Source organism: Beta vulgaris, chromosome 5 (assembly GCF_026745355.1).
Source record: "Beta vulgaris subsp. vulgaris cultivar EL10 chromosome 5, EL10.2, whole genome shotgun sequence".
In the NCBI taxonomy this organism is placed as follows: Eukaryota; Viridiplantae; Streptophyta; class Magnoliopsida; order Caryophyllales; family Amaranthaceae; genus Beta; species Beta vulgaris.
The window spans coordinates 17,577,976-17,599,975 of NC_079206.1; the positions used below are offsets into that span (position 1 = coordinate 17,577,976).

Here is a 22,000-nt window from a genome sequence, read left to right on the forward strand (position 1 = left end):
AGAAAATAATATCCGGTTGTTAGAAAGATTTTATTTCAAAGATATTATTTTCTTAAAGATTAGAAATTCAGATTTAAAGATAAAAAGAGTTTATAAAAACTGATTTTCGGATAAGCTCAAGGAACTCCTATTATTAGGAGTAATGGCTGCATTTTATCCACGTTCATTTATAGTTCATGGGATCATGGGACATGATGTAAAACGTGTTCCTTAGGGGAAGGAACATCATGGGTAAATGGATCTAAAACGTGTACTCTAACATTAATCCCACGTTCTTCATGATTAACACTATAAATATAGAAGTCTAGATAAGTTCCAAATGTGTCTGACTAAGTAATTAAGTGAGTTTAACTTATTAAGTGTCAGTGCCTTCATTCTCTCATAATAGCCATTTGTTCTTTGCCTTCTTACTCTAATTCCACTAAGCTTATTTCGATCAATTGTATTTTGGTTTTTGGGGTAAGGGAACTTTGAGTGAAGTTCTGTAAGAGAAAGGCTTTGAGTGAAGCTTGTATGTGTGAGAAAACTTCGAGTGAAGTTGAGAGGAACTGCTGTTAAGGGAACAGTGGCTCAGGAACTTGAGTTTAGGAACTCAAGGTGTGGCTCGAGTTAGAATTAGGTTGTAACAGAGTTGTTTGGCCTAATTAGTGAAAGTGTTGAGTTTAAAATCCCTAGTGGTCGAGGTTGTTTCTTCTTGTTGGGCCCAAGAAGTTTTTCCTCGTAAAAATCCCTTGTGTTCCTTTAGCTTGTTTATTCGTTTAAGTTTTAATTTCCGCAAAAAGTTACGTTTATTTCTACACCTACAATTCACCCCCCTCTTGTAGTGTTCCTAGGGAAATAACAATTGGTATCAGAGCTAGAACTCACGTAAGATAGGAAACCCTATTGAGAAAAATCCAAGGAACAATGAATACCACCGAGAAACTTGAAGAAGGTTATTCCACTCAAAGGCCTCCTATGTTCAATGGGAAGTACTACAACTATTGGAAGAACCGCATGGAGATATTCATCAAGGCTGAAAACTATCAGGTATGGAGAGTCATTGAAGTTGGTGATTTCGAAGTCACAACTACAAATGACAAAAATGAGGTAACTCTTAAACCCCTCTCTGATTATGACAAATCTGATTTTGAAAAAATGGAAGTAAATGCCATGGCTATTAAATTATTGCATTGTGGACTTGGACCCCATGAACATAATAGGATCATGGGATGCAAATCCGCAAAGCAAATATGGGATTTACTAGAAGTAACCCACGAAGGAACTAATGAAGTTAAAAGATCGAAAATTGATTTACTTATGAATCAATATGAACTGTTCTGCATGAAATCCAAAGAAAGCATCCGAGACATGTTTACTCGTTTTACTAACATTATAAATGAGTTGGCTTCTCTTGGAAAGTTTATTTCATCTGAGGAACAGGTTCGAAAGGTTCTTAGGAGTCTTCCTAAGGACAGATGGATGGCTAAAGTCACTGCTCTTCAAGAAACAAAAGACTTCACTAAGTTCAACTTAGAACAGCTGGCAGGGTCACTTATGACTCATGAGCTTCACCTTGATACTGAATATGGTGAAAGCTCCAAATCAAAATCAATTGCTCTCAAAGCAGATGATGAAGATGATTCGGACTCTGAAGAAGAAGAAGCAGCCCTCATGGTTCGAAAATTTCGAAAGATGTACAGGAACATGAAGAATGGAAACTTCAAAGGTAAAACTAAGAAATTTTCTAACAAAGCTGCTTGTCATAAATGTGGAAGTACAGATCACTTCATCAAGGAATGTCCTCTTTGGGAAAATGACAAAACCAAAGAAAGGAACAAGGAACGCTTTGCTGAAAGGAACAAAGAATCAAAGACACCTTTCTCTAAGGCAAATGTGCGCAAAGCTATGATAGCTACTTGGGGAGATTCAGAGACGGAAGAAGAAGAGGAACAACCAACTGAAGAAACAGCAAACCTTTGCCTCATGGCAAACACTGACGAAAAAAGAAGATGAAGAAAAAATTGAGGTTGGAGTGAGGGGAACAACACATGGTATCTCGATAGTGGTTGTTCCAAGCACATGACAGGAGACAAAACAAAGTTTCTCTCACTCACAACCTATGAAGGTGGCAGTGTAACATTTGGTGATAATAAGAAAGGTAACATTATTTCTATGGGTAAGGTCGGTAAGTCACCATTACACTCCATTGAAAATGTATTTTTAGTTGAAGGTCTAAAACATAATCTATTAAGCATTTCTCAATTCTGTGACAAAGGAAATACTGTAAAATTTGATAAGGAAAAATGCTTAATCATCAACATTAAAACTAAGAAGGTTATCTTGGAAGGAACAAGGAAAGGGAACACATACATTGTGGATCTAGACCTTGTTCCTCAAATCAATTTAACTTGTCTTAGTGTTATTGAAGATGATTCACTTCTATGGCACAAGCGTCTAGGACATGCTAGCTTTTCATTACTTGAGAAACTTAGATCAAAAGACCTTGTTTTAGGATTACCATCTATAAAATTTCATATTGATCAAGTTTGTGATGCATGTGCACGAGGTAAACAAGTAAGATCCTCTTTCAAATCTAAAACGATTGTAAGTACCACTAAACCATTAGAGTTAATCATATGGACTTATGTGGACCATGAGAATTCAAAGCAGAAGTGGAAAGAGGTATGTACTTGTGATTGTAGATGACTACTCTAGGTACACTTGGGTCGTTATTTTTCTCTCTAGTAAAGATGAAACTTATGATGAGTTCCTTGTCTTTGCTAAAAGAGTTCAAAACCTAAGTGGACATAAAATAATGCACATTAGATCAGATCATGGCAAGGAACTCGAAAATTATAAATTTGATGACCTAAGCAGAGATAATGGCCTAGATCATAATTTTTCTGCCCCTAGAACACCACAACAAAATGGTGTTGTAGAAAGGAAAAATAGAACTTTGGAGGAAATGTCTAGAACCAGGTTAATTGCTAGTGAACTTCCAAGGAACTTTTGGGCTGAAGCTGTTAATACTGCTTGTCACATAATTAATCGTGCCATGATGAGACCTATCATTAATAAAAATCCTTATGAACTTTACTTTGGAAAGAAACCAAAACATCACCTATTTTAGAACATTTGGATGCAAATGTTATGTGCATAATAATGGAAATATAATCTTGGAAAATTTGATGCAAGGAGTGATGAAGCAACATTTCTAGGATATTCCTCACATAGTAAAGCTTATAGAGTATATAACAAAAGAACTATGTGTGTTGAAGAAAGCATTCATGTAATCTTTGATGAATCTGACAAACACAATCCAAGCATACAGGTTGATGACTATGAGATAGGGTTAGTGATGTGTTCATTATTCATAGATTATTTACTCTAATCCCCTTAGTTTTGATAGTCGATTTGGGCTCTTTTGAGCTCTTTTCTTGTGGATTTGATGTGTTTGGAGCTCTTGTCGTATTTTGCAGGTTTTTGATGCAGATTAGGCACTTTGTGCATTTATATGAGTCGCGACACGGAAGTCTAGCACTCACACATGGTCCAAGGAACATCCGGAAAACCACGCAAGCATTTCGGTTGGATTCCACGAAGAAAAAGCTAAGGAACAGATTCCGCCCGGTCGACCGGGCGGTGTGGCCCGACCGGGCGAGTCTTCGGACTTAGCTGCTGATTGAAATGGAAGCTTGAACCGCTTACGCGCCCGACCGGGCGAACTTTAATACTTGGGATTTTTCATCTTTATATCGCCCGGTCAACCGGGCGATCAGACGAAGAAAAACGCTTACGCGCCCGACCGGGCGGAATTTTTCCTTCGTCGTAAGTTTGCGATCACCGTCGCCCGACCGGGCGGATTTCGCCCGGTCGACCGGGCGGACTCTCAGGACGCGAATTTTCGGGTTTTTTAGCCGGTTTTGTAATTAGTATAAATAGGGTTTTAGTATTTTCGTTAAACCTATCTTATTTTCTACGTTTTTTAGGGCCAAACACTTAGTTTATTCTCTCTACTTTTGTTGAACTTTTACATTGGAAGATTATATAGATCGTCGATTTCCTTTTCCATCGTTCTTCAATCATTTGGTATTCTTCTCTACTTAGTTTAATTTCATGAATTCTTTTACTTTGATTATGTTTATCGTTTTCAATATCATCATGAGTGAGTAGTCTATTTCTAGGGTTTAGAGAGGGAAGCCATGTTTATACCTTTTTTATTGTGATTTGATGTTCTTCAATAATTGGATTGAATTAGAATAATTCCTATTGATTTGTTATACTTGCTTAATTCATGTAATTGCGCAATATCATGAGTTATGTTTAGCTAATAAGAATTAGAATCGAAAGATCATATTCATTAGAGGCTTATTACAATAGGTAGATTTGATTATGTTGAGCGACCGTACTGGCATATGTTAATCTAGGAGTTGTTAATGCCTGACCAAGGATTAACGAATTACTTCATTATTTGAATCTCAATCCAAGTGTTGTTGAATTATATTATATTGATTAAACTGGTATAAGCATGGTGGACCGATCGATTGCCCTAGGCTTTTAATTATTTGATAAATTTCCATTTTTCTGCGTTCTAGTTTAGTTATTAATTACTCAATTATTTCCTCTCTGGAAGTAGTTAGATAATTGAACATAAATCTGTAGAACTCCTCTCCCTGTGGATCGACCCGTATTTGCCAGTTTCTGCTAAACAGACACCGTGCACTTGCGGTATATTTTAAAACCCATCAAGTTTTTGGCGCCGTTGCCGGGGAGACGGCTAGTTTCTATAGCTTTCTGATTAATTATTTGACTATTTCTGCTGTCTCATTGGAACTTCAAGTTCCAATTGAGGCCATCTCACTGCACATTTTTCTTTGTTTCTTTTATGCCCAGGTCTAAAAGAACAGGTTCTCCAGTTCAGACTGATCCTGATCTTGAGAAAACCATCCGGCAGCTCAAGAAGACACAACAGAAGAAAAAGCAGTCTGCTAATCAGAAAAAAGCCACGGAAGAACCAACTGAACCAATTATGTCCTAAGTCGCTGAAATCTTATGGGGTACCTTCTCCTGGCAATGTTCCCACAGGCCCTACTATGCCTGATATCCAAGCAGTGAACTTCGAAATCAAGCCTGGCCTCATCAACATGATCCAGCAGAATCAATTTGGTGGCCATCCATCTGAAGACCCTGCAAATCATTTACAACGGTTTCAACAGCTTTGTCGTACCGTTAAGCACCAAGGGGTCACTCCTGATCAGTTGAAGGTTATGGTTTTTGAATTTTCACTAAAGGACAAGGCACAGAAGTGGCTGAATGATGTTAATGAAACTGAGTGGAGTGCTATATCTGAAGCATTCCTGAAAGAGTACTACCCTCCCACCAAAACTGCAGAAATAAGACACAAGCTTGCCACCTTCCAACAAGAACCTGATGAAACATTGAAGGAAGCATGGAATAGATTTAAGGATCTGCAGAGAGAATGCCCACACCACAATCTGGATAAGTGGTTCATCACCCAAGCATTCTACAATGGTCTACAACCTCATATCAAGAGCACAATTGATTCATCTGCAGGGGGTGTCTTCCTAGATAAGGGGGTAGATGAAGGATATGATTTTCTGGCCAACTTAGCAGCAAATGATCATAGTTCCTCCAGGACCACTACAAAGAAGAAGTTGGATGCTGATGCATATGCTTTGTTGTCCTCACAAGTAGCACAGTTGAGCATGAAGATGGACTCATTGAAATCTTCGCAGTCCACTACTCCTCCCATGAGCATTAATGCGATGTCCTCCATGGCTCCTATCACTTCCTCCTTTTGTGAAGTGTGTGGTATTCAAGGTCACTTTGTTCATGATTGTTCCTACAGTCAACCTGATCCTAATCAGATGGAGCATGCCAATGCTTTCCAGCAGAGACCACACAACCCCTATTCCAACACTTACAACCCAGGTTGGAGAGATCACCCCAATTTCTCCTATAAGAGCAACAATGTCCAAAATCCTCAACCTCCACCACAATCTTCCTACCAACCACCACATCAAAACCCACCACAACATGCTGCTAGACCACCATATTATCAAGGGGCTCCTCAGAACCCCCCTCCTGGTTTCAATAGGCCTTCACCCCAAGGCTATCAGCAGCAAGCTCCTCATAATAACAGCTCTCAAGAGCCTACTATGTCTGATCTAATGAAAATGATGGTTTCTATGCAGAAAAATCATGAGGAGAGCATCAAGGAGCTGAAGAACACCACCAAGCATTTGGAGACTCAACTTGCTCAGGTGGCTGGAAACAATGCACAAAGGAACCAGGTCATCTGCCGGGGCAACCAATTCCTAAAGAAACCGCTAATGCTGTCACTCTTCGAAGCGGTACACAATACGATGCCCCACCTATGCCTACTGATGATTCAATACCTCCAGTTCAGAATGATGCTGTGGATGACAATGAAGGTGAGGATAGCTCCAGATTTGAAGTTGAGCGCGGAAAAGTGGATGAACCAGACACTACAAAAAAAACTAAATATAGAGGCAACCCAAAATTGCATCTAAATATACATCTGTAGCCTCTAATGGTGTTTAGAAGCAATTTTCTCGCTGCCTCTAATTAGTCCGTCGCTAAATATAGGTTGCCCCTAATGCCACCTTTTAGAGACAGACAAGTTATGTTGTTGCTAATTGTTGGTTGCCCCTAATGCCACCTTTTAGAGACAGACAAGTTAAGGTGTTGCTAATTGTTGGTTACCCTAATCCCACCCTTTTGAGGGCACAAAACTTGAATTGTTGCTAAAAGCCAGTTACATTTAGAGCGACACACCAGGCAGTCGCTAATTATAGGTTGCCTCTAATGCCATATTTTTTGGGGCACACATGTTACATTGGTGATTAGACAATTTATATTTAGAGGCAACCATAAGTTTGTCTCTAATTTTAAGTTGCATCTATTGCTTAGTTTTTGGGGCACACAAATATTGTTTCTAAAACCACTTATGTTTAGATGCAACTATAAATTTTGCCACAGATTATATTTAGATGCAATTACGTTTCATAGGTTCAAAAAACATTTAGGGGTATTTATACATGTTGCTCCTAATTATATTTAGATGCAACTGCAAAATTTTATAAAATAGCTTTTTAGATGCACCAAATTTTTATAATGATATTTAATAATAATGCTACGTAATTTTTAATATTATTTATTTATTTACTTATTTTGCCTAATAATTCAGAAAATTAACATAAATGGAAGAAAGAAATTATAGATTATCAAAGAAAGAAATATGCATTTATATAAAAGTGACCACTATACACAATCCAAAATAATATCCATAGATGGTGAAACATAATAACCTAGAAAGTTTTAACATAATCATTCCCGTAATCTAAGAGCCAAAATCTAAGTAACTTAAGCTATATAATAGAGATGCACCATCTGCCAATCTGTTCCAAAAAGTATGTGCCCAAAAAATCTCCTAAATATGCAACTGCTATACATCTTCACTAATAGTTATAAGCCGGGCTTAGTAATACCCTGTAACCTCGTCGTCACTAACACTAGTATCACTAACAATCTCTATGATCTGATATTCTTCGCTTTCATAAGCTAGAGCAGAATATCCATCCCCTTTCAAGAGCTCTATGAGATGATCATCACTGTTTTCACTTTCACTGTCCTTATGTATGTCTTCTTGGTCAAAGATCATGACCCCGTTGTTCGTCCTCTTCCTGTAAGACCTTCTTCTAGGAGCAACCAATCCTGAGTACAAACCAAAAAGATCCGGCATTAAAATACAGAAATAACATATATAATAAAAAGACAAATAACTGTGTTAGTAGAGAATCATCAAAAATCTTCTCCAGCTTTTGGGACTTTAGCTTCTTTTAAAATCTGGGTTGAGTTTTGTTATCGGTTCACTTCAACATATAAAATAATGTTACAGTTAAAATCAGCTTTGATCAGCAAACATCAGTTTCAATCGATACAATCGAGTTTCAGTTTTTGAAATCTAGTGAACTGTGTTAGTAGAGAATCATCAAAAATCTTCTCCACTATGTTTGAATCAGTTCTAATTGGTCATTAAAGATATGTTAGAATCAGTAGAAATAATTATAATCTGTATAAATAATTACATCTCTGTAGAAACAAGTGAAATGGACAGGGCCTATGTCAGGTTCTAGGCTAGTGGAATTTGTTAGCTTCCGATCCAGTACTTTATTTTCCTCCAAAATTCATAAGCAAAACATCACAGGAGTTGGGAGGGATACCTTTAATACGGGCAAATTTGTCCCTTTTTATCTAGATATCTTTGATATTTTGTTAAAAAATCAACATGGCTTTGTTTTAAGGGCTGGAGAGAATACTCCATTGATGTTATACACAAAGGGTGTGTGATTATGTTGTGTGAGGTACAGCAGAAGCATTTGGTCCAATGAAAGTTGTGACTAAGTATTGCAACGAAGAATAAGTAGTTTGATTAATATAGAAGTTTCAGGGGAATGGGTGGAGGTTACTAACTCTAATGCTGAGTACAAAAATTCACTCTACATTTTTGTGTTTGATAGGGAATATCTTCCTATGCTGAGTACTAACTCTAATGCTGAGTACATTTTTGTGCTTAAGTTCTTAGTAGACAAGAGGTCAACAACAACAACAACACAACAACAACACAACAACAACAACAACAACAACAACAACAACAACAACAACAACAAGAGGTCAACAACAACAACAACAACAACAACAACAACAACAACAACAACAACAACAACAACAACAACAACAACAACAACAACAATAACAACTTTGAAATGCTTCGCTGACCAAAAAAAATACTTCCAGATTCATACCGCAATTTTCGGGGATGAAACCCTTCAGAATTGAACCAAAAAAAATATTAATAACTAAATTGAACCAAAAAAATACTTTATACCTTCAGAATCATCAACCATCTTCTCCTTCCCCTTACTTCCAGCCGCAATTTTCGGGGATGAAACCCTTGCTTTCTTGCGTTCCTTATCGTTGACCAGTTCGCTCCCCTTTGCTGGAAGGGCACACACAATTTGCCTACCTTCTGCAACTCTTCTGCAATGCTTCGCATGACTTTGTCGAAAACTGCTTTGGCAAATACACTCATGAATTGCGTTGTTGATTCGGTTCCCCTCAAAGAAAGATAATAGTCAAGGAACTTTCTTTCACTGATATGGTCGAAACAAAGTTTCAACCATGCTTTTCGTTGTGGATCTTGTTCAATTTCATAAGCAATTTTTAATGGTGTTAAATCTACCATTTTTGGGTGTTTTGGGGTTAGGTTTACCGGAAAAAGGGAAGGGATTGGTGTTGTACAGGACCGAAGAGTGGAGGAGGCCGAAGGGAAGGGAAGGGAAGGGTCGAAGGGAAGGGAAGGGAAGAACCGGAAAAGTGGATGGGATTAGGGTTTAATGGGAATTAATTAAGGGGTCATATAGTTGGTTTGGCAAAGGGAAGGGGATACGTTATTAGCAGGTTTGTTTCGTTAAGGGGGAATCTAATTCAGAATTAAAAAAAATTCCCTCCTTATGTTTTTTTTTTTTATCTTTGATTTTTGTATTTGAAAAACTTTGAAATTATACCTTAAATAATTTATAAGATTTTAGAGAATTTTTATATTTTCTTTTTTATACAACAGATATTTAGTCTCAGAAAAAAATATTCATTTATTGTTCCTTATGAAATAAAGGACATGTTCTCTTCCGTATAAAACAGATGAACTGAATTAAAAATTGTATTAAATTGAATTGAATTAAAATTCAATGTAATAAATATATAATAATATTCAAACAATAATAATATGAATATTAAACAATAATTATAATGATAATAATAATAATAATGAATAATAATAGTATTTTGGATATTTTTAGATGGATAGTTATAAATAAATAATATTAATAATCATAAATTAATAATAATAATAATTAATGATAATAATGATAATTGCATCATATAAAAACCGTTTTGATGCGATTTTATTGGTTTATGAGATAAAAAACGTGGGTTTATGTGTGCTTTTGACCTAAACCATGTTCATCCTAATAATAATAATAATATATAGTAATAATAATGAGTAATATATAAAGCTACAATAAACAAAATAATATATAGAAACAACAACAAAAACGATAAGAATAATAATAATATTTAACAAAATGGTTATATAAAAGATTGGAGATGAACTGAACTGAACTGATTGGAGCTGATGATCAGTTGAACTGAAATGAACGAAACTAATATATACTTGGAGCTGAACTGAACTGAACTGAACTGATTTATGCTTAACTCAACTGAACTGAAAATTAGTTGAGGAGACAAGGCCCTAAGATAAATTTCTGCACGATCACATACACGTTGTCATAATATTCCAACAATTTAATATTTTCAGAATTTTCTATTTGAAGCAAATAATGCATGTCATCACCGATCACTTCTTAACAAAGACTAAATTTATTGATTTATATTTATTATGAGCATAAGTTGCCAATAACTCTGTTATGAAGATTGTATTAATAACTCACCAAACTAATTTATCGACACATGAAATGTCTTACCCTAATAAATTGATCGATTTATTGATTGAGTCATGAGTGAAAGTTAACCAATTAACTTGTGCATAAATGTTCATCATTGTACTGGCTCCATTTAAACTTCTTTAATTTGTTGTTTTGATTGTGGTTTGAATAATTACCGCCTATAATTCTATAGCCTTTGATGAGGAGCTTAAGATTATGCACCAGACTCTGACATGGTGCGTGGTTCTTGGTTCATGATAGATGCCCTTATATTATTATTGTCATGTCTTCGTCTATCTTTATGCACCAAATTAGGTTCATTCAAAGATGGAGCGAGGTTGTTGGTGGTAGCCCGGTGTAGTTGGCCTAATCATACGAGGATGGTAAATCCGAGGGTCTAGCTAGCTAGTGTTGTTTCACATCTACGTACTAGGTAATTTCAAGGTCTTGGAAGTAAGAATTGGAGATATATATTTGAGTATTTAATTAATTTGGTTGTTGTTGTGGTGAATTATTTTCGGTGTTGGAGGAATTTTGTTGATAGTCATAATATTGGTGATTCGATTTCATTTATTTAGAACACTACTCACTCACACATCACTTATGTTACCCCCTTCCCATTCTAAATTACAAATTTTCTTACAAATCAAGTGGCTTAAAACAAAAATACCAATTATAGCACTACGAAATCAGTAAAATGTGATCATTAATATCAAATGACTAAATTAAAGTAGAGTAGGATATATTTGTGTATGTAAGGAAGGTAATAAGCAAGTATGTGACACGGGTCATTTTTACAGTAATAAAATTGACGTATTTAAGGCAAAAGTTATTACTCCCATCCCACAATAGTTAATTGTATATTTGCGTTAAGCAAGAAGTTTTATAAATAAAATATTCAATGAATATTTTTTAGTATATATAATCAATATAAAAACTTCCATTACATTTTAGCATGACATCGATCAGCTACATCAGTCATTGAACGCACGAGTCTTAAACTTGTTTTAACATATATTTTTATTACATTATATGATTATATAAGAACTTTAAATCATGATTATTCAATCTTATATAATAATTATAATTTCAATAAATTTGGGAAAAAAACAACTATTTAATGGATAAAAAAAAACAACAATTATTACTTCAATTTAAATTAAGTTCAGTAAGCTCTCAATTTTCGTCTCTTATCCAGTTCAGTTCAGTTCAGTTCATTACATTATATGATTATAAGCTGGAGATAACATGCCATTAGTGATATTCAGTTCAGTTCAATTCAAGTGTTTTGAGGAAACGTTTAGAGGTCTTGAGAGACACGTATTTATCAAACCGATGTGTTAAAAAATTGGAAGAATTTAGAATTGGAAAATTGAAATCATAAACTCACATGCACCTTAATTAAGATAATTTGTGACATAAAGAAGTAAAAAGTAAAAAAAGTAATCCATTCCCTCAAAAAATTGAAATAATAAAATCTCTTAATCAATTAAAAGAAGCAAAAGAATAGAATTCCCCCCAAAAAAAAAAAAAAAGAAAATAACTGAAAATTATCAAAATCACGAAGATGCCGTTGCAATTAGGAAAGAAGTTCTTCTTCCCCTTATCTTCTTCCCGTATCTCGCACAAAACAGCTCCAATTCTCACGCGAAAAAATCTGCTATGCAATCTCAAAAAATCATTAAGATCTTCCAGAAAAAGGAGGGAATTATTAGCGGGGAATTTGAAGTGAAATTAGGTCGAAAAATGTTTGAGAGATTTGGGAAATTATTTTGGCGGTAAGTCATACTTTAGTTGATTGTTTGCATAACAATTCATTCAATTATACAAAATCAAGGAACTTTGCATTCGTAATTCATTCAATTTATTAGCCGGGAATTTTATTCGTAATTTTTCAAAATTCAAAGCTTTCTTGCAGATTCTTCAATATTCATTGATACTGAATTCGAAGGTAATTTCAGGTAATTCATTCAATTATACAAAATCACGCTGTATTGCATTCTTAATTTTTCATTCGTAATTCATTCAATTTGTTAGCCGGGAGAATATCATTAGTAATTTTTCATTGATACTGAATTCGAAGGTAATTCGAAGGTAATTTTTCATGCGAGAGAGATTCTTGTATATTCATTGATACTGAATTCGAAGGAGGAGTTTGCACCATCTCCATATTCAGGTAATTTTATACTCTCAATAATCCTTTACATTAACAGTGACTAAGCATCATGTTTAAGACTATCCAACATGCTTGGGTTCTGTTCATATATTATCAACTGTGACTACTCAGATGGCTAAGACTACTCAGTTCTAGTTCAAGAAATATAATCTTATATATGTTAGATGGGTCTAATAAGTATCCCTTGTTTCTTAGCCAAATTTTTTGTAGGATGTAGATTATATACTAATATTCTATACACAGAACTCTAGTTCTTTCACTACTTCCAATTGATTTAATGAACATATAATTCTAGTGCCGTATAATGAACATTCCACTACTTCCAATTGATTTAATGAACTAGAGTTCTGTTCATTAAATCAAAGTGCTTCGAGTTCTTGTTACCTGAAGTAATGAACTTAATTTGGCTATTACAGTGATATTAGGAACTACATATGTTACTGAAGTAGCAGACTATTACAGTACTGAAGTAACATCAAAGTGATATTAGGAACTACATATCAATATGCCTATTACAGTTACTCTAGTTCTTTCACTACTTCCAATTGATTTAGTGATATTAGGAACTACATATCAATATGCCTATTACCTGCTGATATTGTGTTGCCGGGGGGAAAGTTGTGTAAGGTTATGGTTGGGGGAACACAATTTATGTCACTAATGTGATGGCTGAAAAGACTTGCAGTAATTCTTTTTACATTTGTAGCATAGCTGATTATCATAAAATGTTAGATTAGATAATTGATGCTTTATTTTTGTCACTAATGTGATGGCTGAAAAGACTAAATTATTCATCTACTTGGATCAAAGGTAGGACAATATGGAATCATATAGTCGTGATTGGATGCTATGCAAGAAAAATGACCCCAAGTATAGAACTGGTGTGAAGAAGTTCTTAGAGTTTGCTTTTACACAAGGAAAAGGAAACCAAGTTGTACCATGTCCTTGTGTGAAATGCAACAATGAGAGGAGGAAAACCAGGCCGGAAATAGAATTAGATCTGCTAAAGTTTGGGATTGTTAAGAGTTACACACGTTGGGTACGACATGGTGAAAGCTTTGAATGCCAAGTTGATGCAAATGCTTTAGATGACTCGCATCAAAATATAGAGCATAATTACATGAGTGACATGTTGTATGAAGCATTTGGAATGGCGACACAAGAAGTAGATGCTGAGGTTGGAGAAGCTGTGGATGCAAAGGCTAATGTTGGTATTCGAGGAGATCCAATTGAAGAAGCCAAAACATTTTATAAATTAATGGAAGAACTTGAGTTGCCGTTATATCCAGGCTGTAAAAACTTTTCAAAGTTGTCCTTTCTGCTTAAGTTATTTCACATAAAGTGCTTAGGGGGATAACAGATAAAAGTCTTTCTATGATTCTTGATCTTTTCAAGGAAGCATTGCCGGAGAATAACACTTTGCCAGAATCCTTCTACGAAGCTCAAAAGACAGTGAAGAAGTTGTCTCTTAACTCCATCAAGATTGATGCTTGTCCCAATAATTGCATGCTATTTTGGAAAGAGCATGCTAATGCGGATGAATGTGTAAAGTGTCATGCATCAAGATGGAAAAAAAAGGAACAAGGGAATGGAAATCCTGCTACAAAACCGAATCCCAAAAAGCTTCCATGTCAGACAATGAGGTATTTCCCTTTAATACCTAGGCTTCAGAGAATGTTTATGTCATCTAAAACTGCCGCTAGTATGAGATGGCATTCAGATGAACGTCAGAGTGACGATGGGGTAATGACACATCCAGCCGATTCAAAAGCTTGGAAATCATTTGACGATAAATATCCATCTTTTGCCTCTGAAACACGAAATGTTCGCCTTGGTTTAGCAAGTGACGGCTTCAGTCCCTTCAGGAATGGACATATTCCCCATAGCACATGGCCAGTGGTTCTAATACCATATAATTTGCCTCCATGGCTTTGCATGAAACAACATTCTCTAATTTTGTCCACGCTCATTCCAGGCCCTAAGGGACCTAAGAAGAATATTGATGTGTATCTCCAACCTCTAATTGAGGAACTTAAGTTGTTGTGGAATGTTGGTGTGGAGACGTATGATGCCTCAAGAAAAGAGAAGTTTAGGTTGTTCGCTTCTTTGTTATGGACTGTTAGTGACTATCCTGCTTATGGTGATCTCTCTGGATGGAGTACGGGAGGAGAAAAAGGTTGTCCTACTTGCAACAGTGACACATCTTCAGAGTGGCTAAGAAATGGGGCAAGTACTGTTACATGTGTCATCGCCGATTTCTACCCATTGATCATGAATGGAGGTACGATGGCATCTTTTGACGGCACACATGAGATTAGACCAAAGCCAAAGGAGTTAACGGGTGAGGAAGTGCTTGAACAATTGGTGGATGTTGAATGTGTTACATCCCTTGAGACTCCTACTAGGAAGAGAAATCGACGCAAAGATCAAAAGAACAAATGCAAAGCAATATGGAGAAAAAAGAGCATTTTCTATGAGTTGCCGTATTGGAGTAGTCTTCTAGTGCGTCATAATTTAGATGTGATGCACATTGAGAAGAATGTTTGTGAGACCTTACTTGCTACGTTGCTTGACATCGAAGGGAAAAGTAAGGACAATCTGAATGCACGACATGATTTGAAGGAAATGAAAATTAGAAAGTCCCAGCATGCTAAAGAACGAGACGATGGTAGTTGGGAGATTCCCCCGGCTCCTTACACGTTATCCTTGGAGGAAAAAAAGAAGCTATGTACCTTCCTGACGAGTGTCAAGTTCCCTGATGGCTATGCTTCAAATATCTCCCGAAATTCATTGCTGAGAGAGCGCAAATTGGCAGGTTTGAAAAGCCATGACTTCCATGTCATTATGGAGCATCTTCTTCCTCTTGCTATACGTGATTGGCCGAAGTCACTGTCCACACCACTTATTAAATTGAGTTCATTTTTCAAGGAATTGTGCTCTAAGACATTGAAGTGAAAGACTTAGAAATAATGGACAAGGAAATAGCCGTCATCCTATGCGAGTTGGAAAAGATTTTCCCACCGGCTTTCTTTGTGATTATGATTCACCTGTCGGTACACCTTGCAAAAGAAGCAATGATTGCGGGACCCGTTCAATATCGTTGGATGTACCCTATTGAGAGGTATGTAGCTTAATATAGTTTGGAAGATAAAAACATCAAAATTTATTATCTTCTTGACTTGCTTGCTTAGTTTAGTTGTTCCTCTTGTGTAGATATTTATGTAAACTGAAGAATTACGTTCGTAACAAAGGGCATCCTGAAGGGTCGATAGCAGAAGGCTATCTTCTAGAGGAGTGTCTGACATTTTGTTCAAGATACATGGAGGATATTGAAACACAATTCAATAAGGAAGATAGAGTCTATGACTGTGATGATCATGGTGATGCTGAGGATCGATTACCCATTTTTAAGACAAGTGGTCGAGCGGTCGGGAAAGTAACACCTCGATCATTAACAACACAAGAATGGGAGGATCTCCATTTTTATGTGCTCAATAATTGTGAAGAAGTGAAGCCATTCATTGAGTAAGTTTTAGTGTTCTGCAATCAAACCATCTACATATATGCTAAGTTTGTAATTCACCATTATTGTCCTATTTTGCACTAGTGAGTATGAGCGTGAAGTTTCAAACACAACAAAGATGACAATCGCTAGGAAGCGCAAGTTCATTCAATGGTTCAAACATCGAGTAAGTTAAAATAACGAGAAATTTGCCTCCCTCATATGACAAAGATGTCTACCTATTTACGTATATAAGTTGGAATAATGTTTGGTGCAGGTGACTTCTTTAGCTCAAGAAAAGCATCCTGCTGTGATCAACATTTACAGGCCTTAGCGGATGGCCCAGGTCGTGTTGTAGCGACTATGAACAGCTACATGGTAAATGGTTGTTTGTTCCGCACAAAGGACAGTGAAATGGAAAGAGAGACACAAAACAGTGGGATTGTTGTGTTGGGGGAAAATGATGTTGAATATTACGGTCTGCTGCGCGAAGTCATTGAAGTACAGTACACAGGAGGAAATCGTGTCACTTTGTTCATGTGTGATTGGTGGGATGTTCATAGTCATGGGCGAGGAATAACTAAAGATTGCTTTGAATTCATCAGTGTCAATATTGGAAAGGTGTTGGGAAATGATCCCTACGTTTTAGCTTCACAAGTTGGGCAAGTGTACTATGTTCAGGACGTTGCGAAGGCAAATTGGAAGGTTGTAGTGAAGGCAAACCCAAGGAACTTCTACGACGTTCCTGAAATACTTGTCCAAGATAGCATTGGGGAAACAACGAAAGTTTAATGCATTTGGCTTTTTTTTAATAATTGATCCATTATAGGGATTTAATAATTCCATTTATATTGATAGAGTTGTTAAACAATTTGTATTGAAATTTTTATGGTAGTTATTATAATTTGTCTGTTTGTTTGAAATTTATGGAATATCAACTTAGATGTTTTTTACATTCTCTTTCGTGCTATTGAAATTTTTATGGTAGTTATTATAAATTGTCTGTTTGTTTGAGTAAGTAATGATAATGTTTTTTGTTAGCGTGTTTTCCTTCGGTGTTGGGAGTTTTTCATGAAAATGTCCAAACCAAGTGGAAAGACATTCAGGAAAAAAGTTGAAGGGGAACAAATGAGTACGAAAAGCTGAGACTTCAAAGGATTGAAGCTAATAACACAAAGCTGGAGAATCTAGGTGTGAAGCGCATCATGGCTAGCATGAAGCATAAGAAGGAGGTGAGTATGATCAAGAGTAAAGCTACCTTAGATGAAGATAGTGACTACTCACCGGAGGATGATCTTTCGGATGATGGAAATGACGAGGAAGCCACTATGCAAACAAAAGGAAGGTATGTTGCGTTAGATTGAGGTTGCATATGTGCTCTTAGTATTGCAAATGCCTTTTGGTATGTTCTTATTATGTGTGACAAGGAAGGGAGGACAGGGTAGGGAGGGTATGTTCTTGATCAAGTTTCTGATAATTGCTTTACAGTTTTCTTGTAATTGTTGTTGAACTGGAGGTAGTCATTTATCACTGTTAGCATAAGCTTTTTTTCACTATTAAAAGTTGGATTTTATATGATACTAGGGTAGTCAACAATTTCCATTTTTCCCTATGAAGTGTGAAGTCATATTATTATGTATGTCTATGTCCTACTAGAGATGTCTTATTCTCTGAAATACCTGCTTGCAGAATTTGTACTGGATAGTAATTCTTTTTCTTGTGGCCTCCATCTTTATTATACTTGACAAATTAGCGGCTTGTTTTTATCTATTTTTTCCACTACCAGTAGTATTATAAGAAGGAAAGCCAAACGAAGTGTCTTGCTGGAGGTAATACTTTCTGATGCTAATACCAGTAGTATTATTAGAAGTGCTGCGTGCTTGTCTGTTTCTCTGTGTTGGTGTAAGAACTCGCAATTTTGTGTGCTGAATAAGAATTTCTGGAGGGCTACATGTTGGTTTTCTCTTCTAATTATCTTAAGAGCGATACAAAGTGGTGATTGATGTTGTTAGTTGGCCAGGAAGTGGGGGAGGGGAATAGTTACTTAGGTTTATTGTTTGCCATTCCTTCAGTTTGAACGTGACAAGGTAATGCCAGGATTATTGGAATTGTACGAGGAGACTCATACTAGAAGCGACAAAACACCTGTAACTCAATCGGCACAGGACACCATGGTACGATTATTCAAACTGGATTTTTTTTGGTTGTATTTGAAAGTATATTCCTACTTGACAAGATCTTCTCCCGTTACTGCAGAATGAAATTAAGCAGCTAGTTGAGCAACGAAACAATTCGGAAACAAAAATGACTGATGAAGAAATCTATGCAACAATTAAGCCAAAACGCAAGCCAAGTGCACGTGATCGACAAAAAGGGATAAGTCCCTCAGTGACATCATTATTTGGGTCATTTAGTGAAGGAGAAAAGTTTCACAAAAGGCTGAAGCATCCAAAAATGAAGCTAGTGAGGCAAAGAAGGAAGCAAACGAGGTAAAGGAGAAGAACGAAGCTCTAAGTAATACAGTGAGAGGCCTCGAAAAGAAATCTAGACTTATGGAACGCGCCTAGAAGCCTTCATGAATTTGGCTGGATACAACATGTCCGAGCTCAATATGGATGCGGTATGTCATAGATTATACCTTCAATTTAATGCAAAACAGATTAACACATGTGCATTATTAACAATTACAAATATTAACAGTGGACCGATGAAGAGGATGAGGAAGAGCTAATTCAAAAGTCTGAGAAAAACACAATGATGTTGAAGATTAAAGATATTTGTTAGATATCAGTATTAGAGGTGACCAAGGTTTCTCCTTATCTTTTCTTTTTTTTAAAAAAATCATTGGTGACTCTATAATAATGGTTATTCTACTGCTTGTTGTTCTGCTGCCTATGCTGCTGTTGTTCTGCTCCTATGCTGCTATGCTGCTGTTGTTCTGCTGCTGCTGCTATGCTGCTGTTGTTCTGCTGCTGCTGCTGCTATGCTGCTGTTCTGCTGCTGCTGGTCTGCTGTTGTTGTTCTGCTGCTGTTCTGCTGCAGCTGCTATGATGTTGTTGTTCTGCTTCTGCTGGTCTGCTGTTGTTGTTCTCCTGCAGCTGCTATGCTGTTATTGTTCTGCTTCTGCTTCTGCTGGTCTGCTGTTCTTGTTCTGCTGTTGAAGTTGAAGTTAATATACTGGTTTTATATATTCTATGTTCAAGTTCATATACTGGTTTTTTTTCCACTAATAATGGTTATTGTGTTCTAAGGATTATGGTTTTGTTAGTGGTTATTATGGGTTTGTGTTCTAAGGAGTAGTTTTGTTAGTGGTTCATATACTGGTTTTTTCCCAATAACAATGGTTCAAGTTCAAGTTCTGCTGTTATGCTTCTATTCTGATGTTGATCTGCTGTGCTGTTATTCTTATGTTGTTGTGCCGCTGTTATGCTTCTGTTGTTCTCATGTTGTTGAGTTTGTAAATTAAAGTTTAACCTTGTTTGGGTTGCTGGATTTTGAGGATACAGGATTATGAATCGGACGCGAGTCCTAAATTAAGTTTTAGGCGGTCCGTATTACAAAGGAAACTCTGCCGAATTTTCTGTAGAATTTTAATAACATATCTAGTTGTTTAAAAATTTGAGGATCACTTAATATAGTTTATTAGAGTTACAGGTTCTAATATATTCATTGGATTCTAAAAGTTTTGGTAAGTTAAGCGTTAGAGGATCTAATATATTCATTGGATTGTAAAAGTTTAAATATTCGACTTTCCATGACTTCTTTCTCCTTTTTTTTTATTTCTCTTTCGCAATAATCTTAGAAATATAAAATCAGTCAGCTTCAAAATGTTAGTTCCGCTCCAAGCACAATTCACGTGGCACTAAAAAATATCTTTAGATACAACAATAATTTATGTGATGCCGATAAAAATGGCTATATATAGAGACAACTAAATTCATGTGACACAAATACATGGTTTAAAGACAACTAACTACAATTGATGCTAAAATTAAGGGCTATGGAGACAACTAAAATCATGGGATACTAAATACATGGCTTTAGAGACAACTAACTACACTCGATGCTAAAAAAATGGCTTTAGAGACACCTAAATTCATGTGACGCTAATACATGGTTTTAGAGACAACTAAATACAATTAATGCTAAAACAAATGGCTTTAGAGACAACTAAATTCATGTGACTCTAAATACATGGCTTTAGATGCAACTAACTACAGTTGATGCTAAAAAAAATGGCTTTAGAAACAACTAAACTTATGTGATGCAAAAATATGGATTTAGAGACAACTAATATTCATGTGATGCTAAAAACATGGTTTTAGAGACAACCAACATACATGTGATGCTAAAATGTATCTTTAGAGGCACCATAATATATTTGACACTAAAAACCATATAATTTAGAGGCAACTATGGTTATGTGATGCTAAAAGGGGGTTTCAGAGGCAACTCAGCCAGATGATGTGCCTCTATATCCATTTTTTTTTGTAGTGAGAGAAACGCAAGGAGAAGGTTACTGATTCTCCTACTCCACCACTACCTTTCCCCCATAGGATGCAAATATCAAAGGTCGATTAACAACTTGGTAAATTTATGTCTATGGTCAAAAATCTTGAGGTAACAGTTCCTTTCACTGATTTAATTTCTCAAGTACCTGTGTATGCCAAGTTTCTGAAAGATATGATAACTAAAAAGAAAGATTTTGGTGGGATAGATAGGGTTGCTTTAACTGAAGAATGCAGTGTTGTTCTGCAAAATAAAATTCCACCCAAATTAAAAGATCCTGGTAGTTTTTCCATCCCTGTCATGTTGGTGCTCTGTTTATAGATAAGGCTTTGTGTGATCTAGGTGCTAGTGTATCTGTTATGCCTTTATCTGTCTGTAATAAACTGAACTTGGGTGCTTTAAGTGCACACAGATTACTTTACAGATGGCTGATCGATCTGTGAAGTATCCTTTGGGTATTTTAGAGGATGTCCCTGTTAGAGTTGGAAAATTTTATATTCCTGTGGACTTTGTAGTACTTGATATGGAAGAAGATAGTCAAATTCCCATTATTTTGGGTAGACCTTTTCTATGTACTGCTGGTGCTGTTATTGATGTAAAATCTGGCTCTCTGACTTTGAGTGTTGGTGATGATACTATTACTTTTAAGTTAACCAATGCTATTAAGTCCCTTATGCTTGAGCACACATGTTGCAGGATTGACATACTCGATGAAATCTCTGGATTTAGTTTTTCACAATTTCTGTCTGATGAATTATTGGAGACAAGTCTTGATCTCACTGATGATCTTGACATTGATACAGTAGCAGATTGTAAGGTAATGGAGACTATTTGCTCTACTTCCGAACCCAGGTAAAGAAGTTAGAACTTAAACCTTTACCTTCTCATCTCAAATATGCATTTCTTGATGATGCTGAGGAATGTCCTGTGATTGTCAGTACTAAACTCACAGATAGCCAGCTTTCACAACTTCTTACAGTGCTTCGCATGCACAAGAAGGCTATTGGGTATAGTATTGATGATCTAAAGGGCATTAGTCCTGATTTCTGCATGCATAGAATTAATTTAAGAAAATCACCGCCCTTGCATACAACCTCAAAGACGTTTGAATCCTAATATGCAAGAGGTGGTGAAAAAGGAAATTATGAAACTACTTGACGCGGGCATCATCTACCCCATCTCAGATTCTAAGTGGGTGAGCCCGGTTCAAGTTGTTCCTAAAAAGGGGGGACTACTGTTGTTAAGAATGATAAGGATGAACTAATTCCTACTCGTACTGTTACA

General features: G+C 36.2%; 1 protein-coding gene and 1 non-coding gene across 2 annotated transcripts; one reads left to right on the forward strand and one right to left on the reverse strand.

The window, feature by feature from the left end:
* Positions 1 to 5,372: 5,372 nt before the first annotated feature.
* LOC125498034 (small nucleolar RNA R71) lies at positions 5,373 to 5,479 on the reverse strand. Its single transcript, XR_007274804.1, has one exon. It is a non-coding gene; the product is annotated as a small nucleolar RNA R71 (small nucleolar RNA).
* An 8,046-nt stretch (positions 5,480 to 13,525) lies between these two features.
* On the forward strand, positions 13,526 to 15,660 carry LOC125497867 (uncharacterized). Its single transcript, XM_057394643.1, has 2 exons — positions 13,526 to 13,997; positions 14,048 to 15,660. The coding sequence occupies exons 1-2, from the start codon at positions 13,526 to 13,528 to the stop codon at positions 15,658 to 15,660; spliced, it is 2,085 nt and encodes a 694-aa protein (XP_057250626.1).
* The last annotated feature ends 6,340 nt before the right edge of the window (positions 15,661 to 22,000 follow it).

What these genes read in the sequence shown, in the direction of transcription:
- LOC125497867 (XM_057394643.1), top strand. Translation starts at nt 13,526, where the DNA reads ATGGAATCATATAGTCGTGATTGGATGCTATGCAAGAAAAATGACCCC. An exon ending in GTTGCCGTTATATCCAGGCT is followed by an intron (nt 13,998 to 14,047) that starts GTAAAAACTTTT and finishes TTTCACATAAAG; the next exon opens with TGCTTAGGGGGATAACAGAT.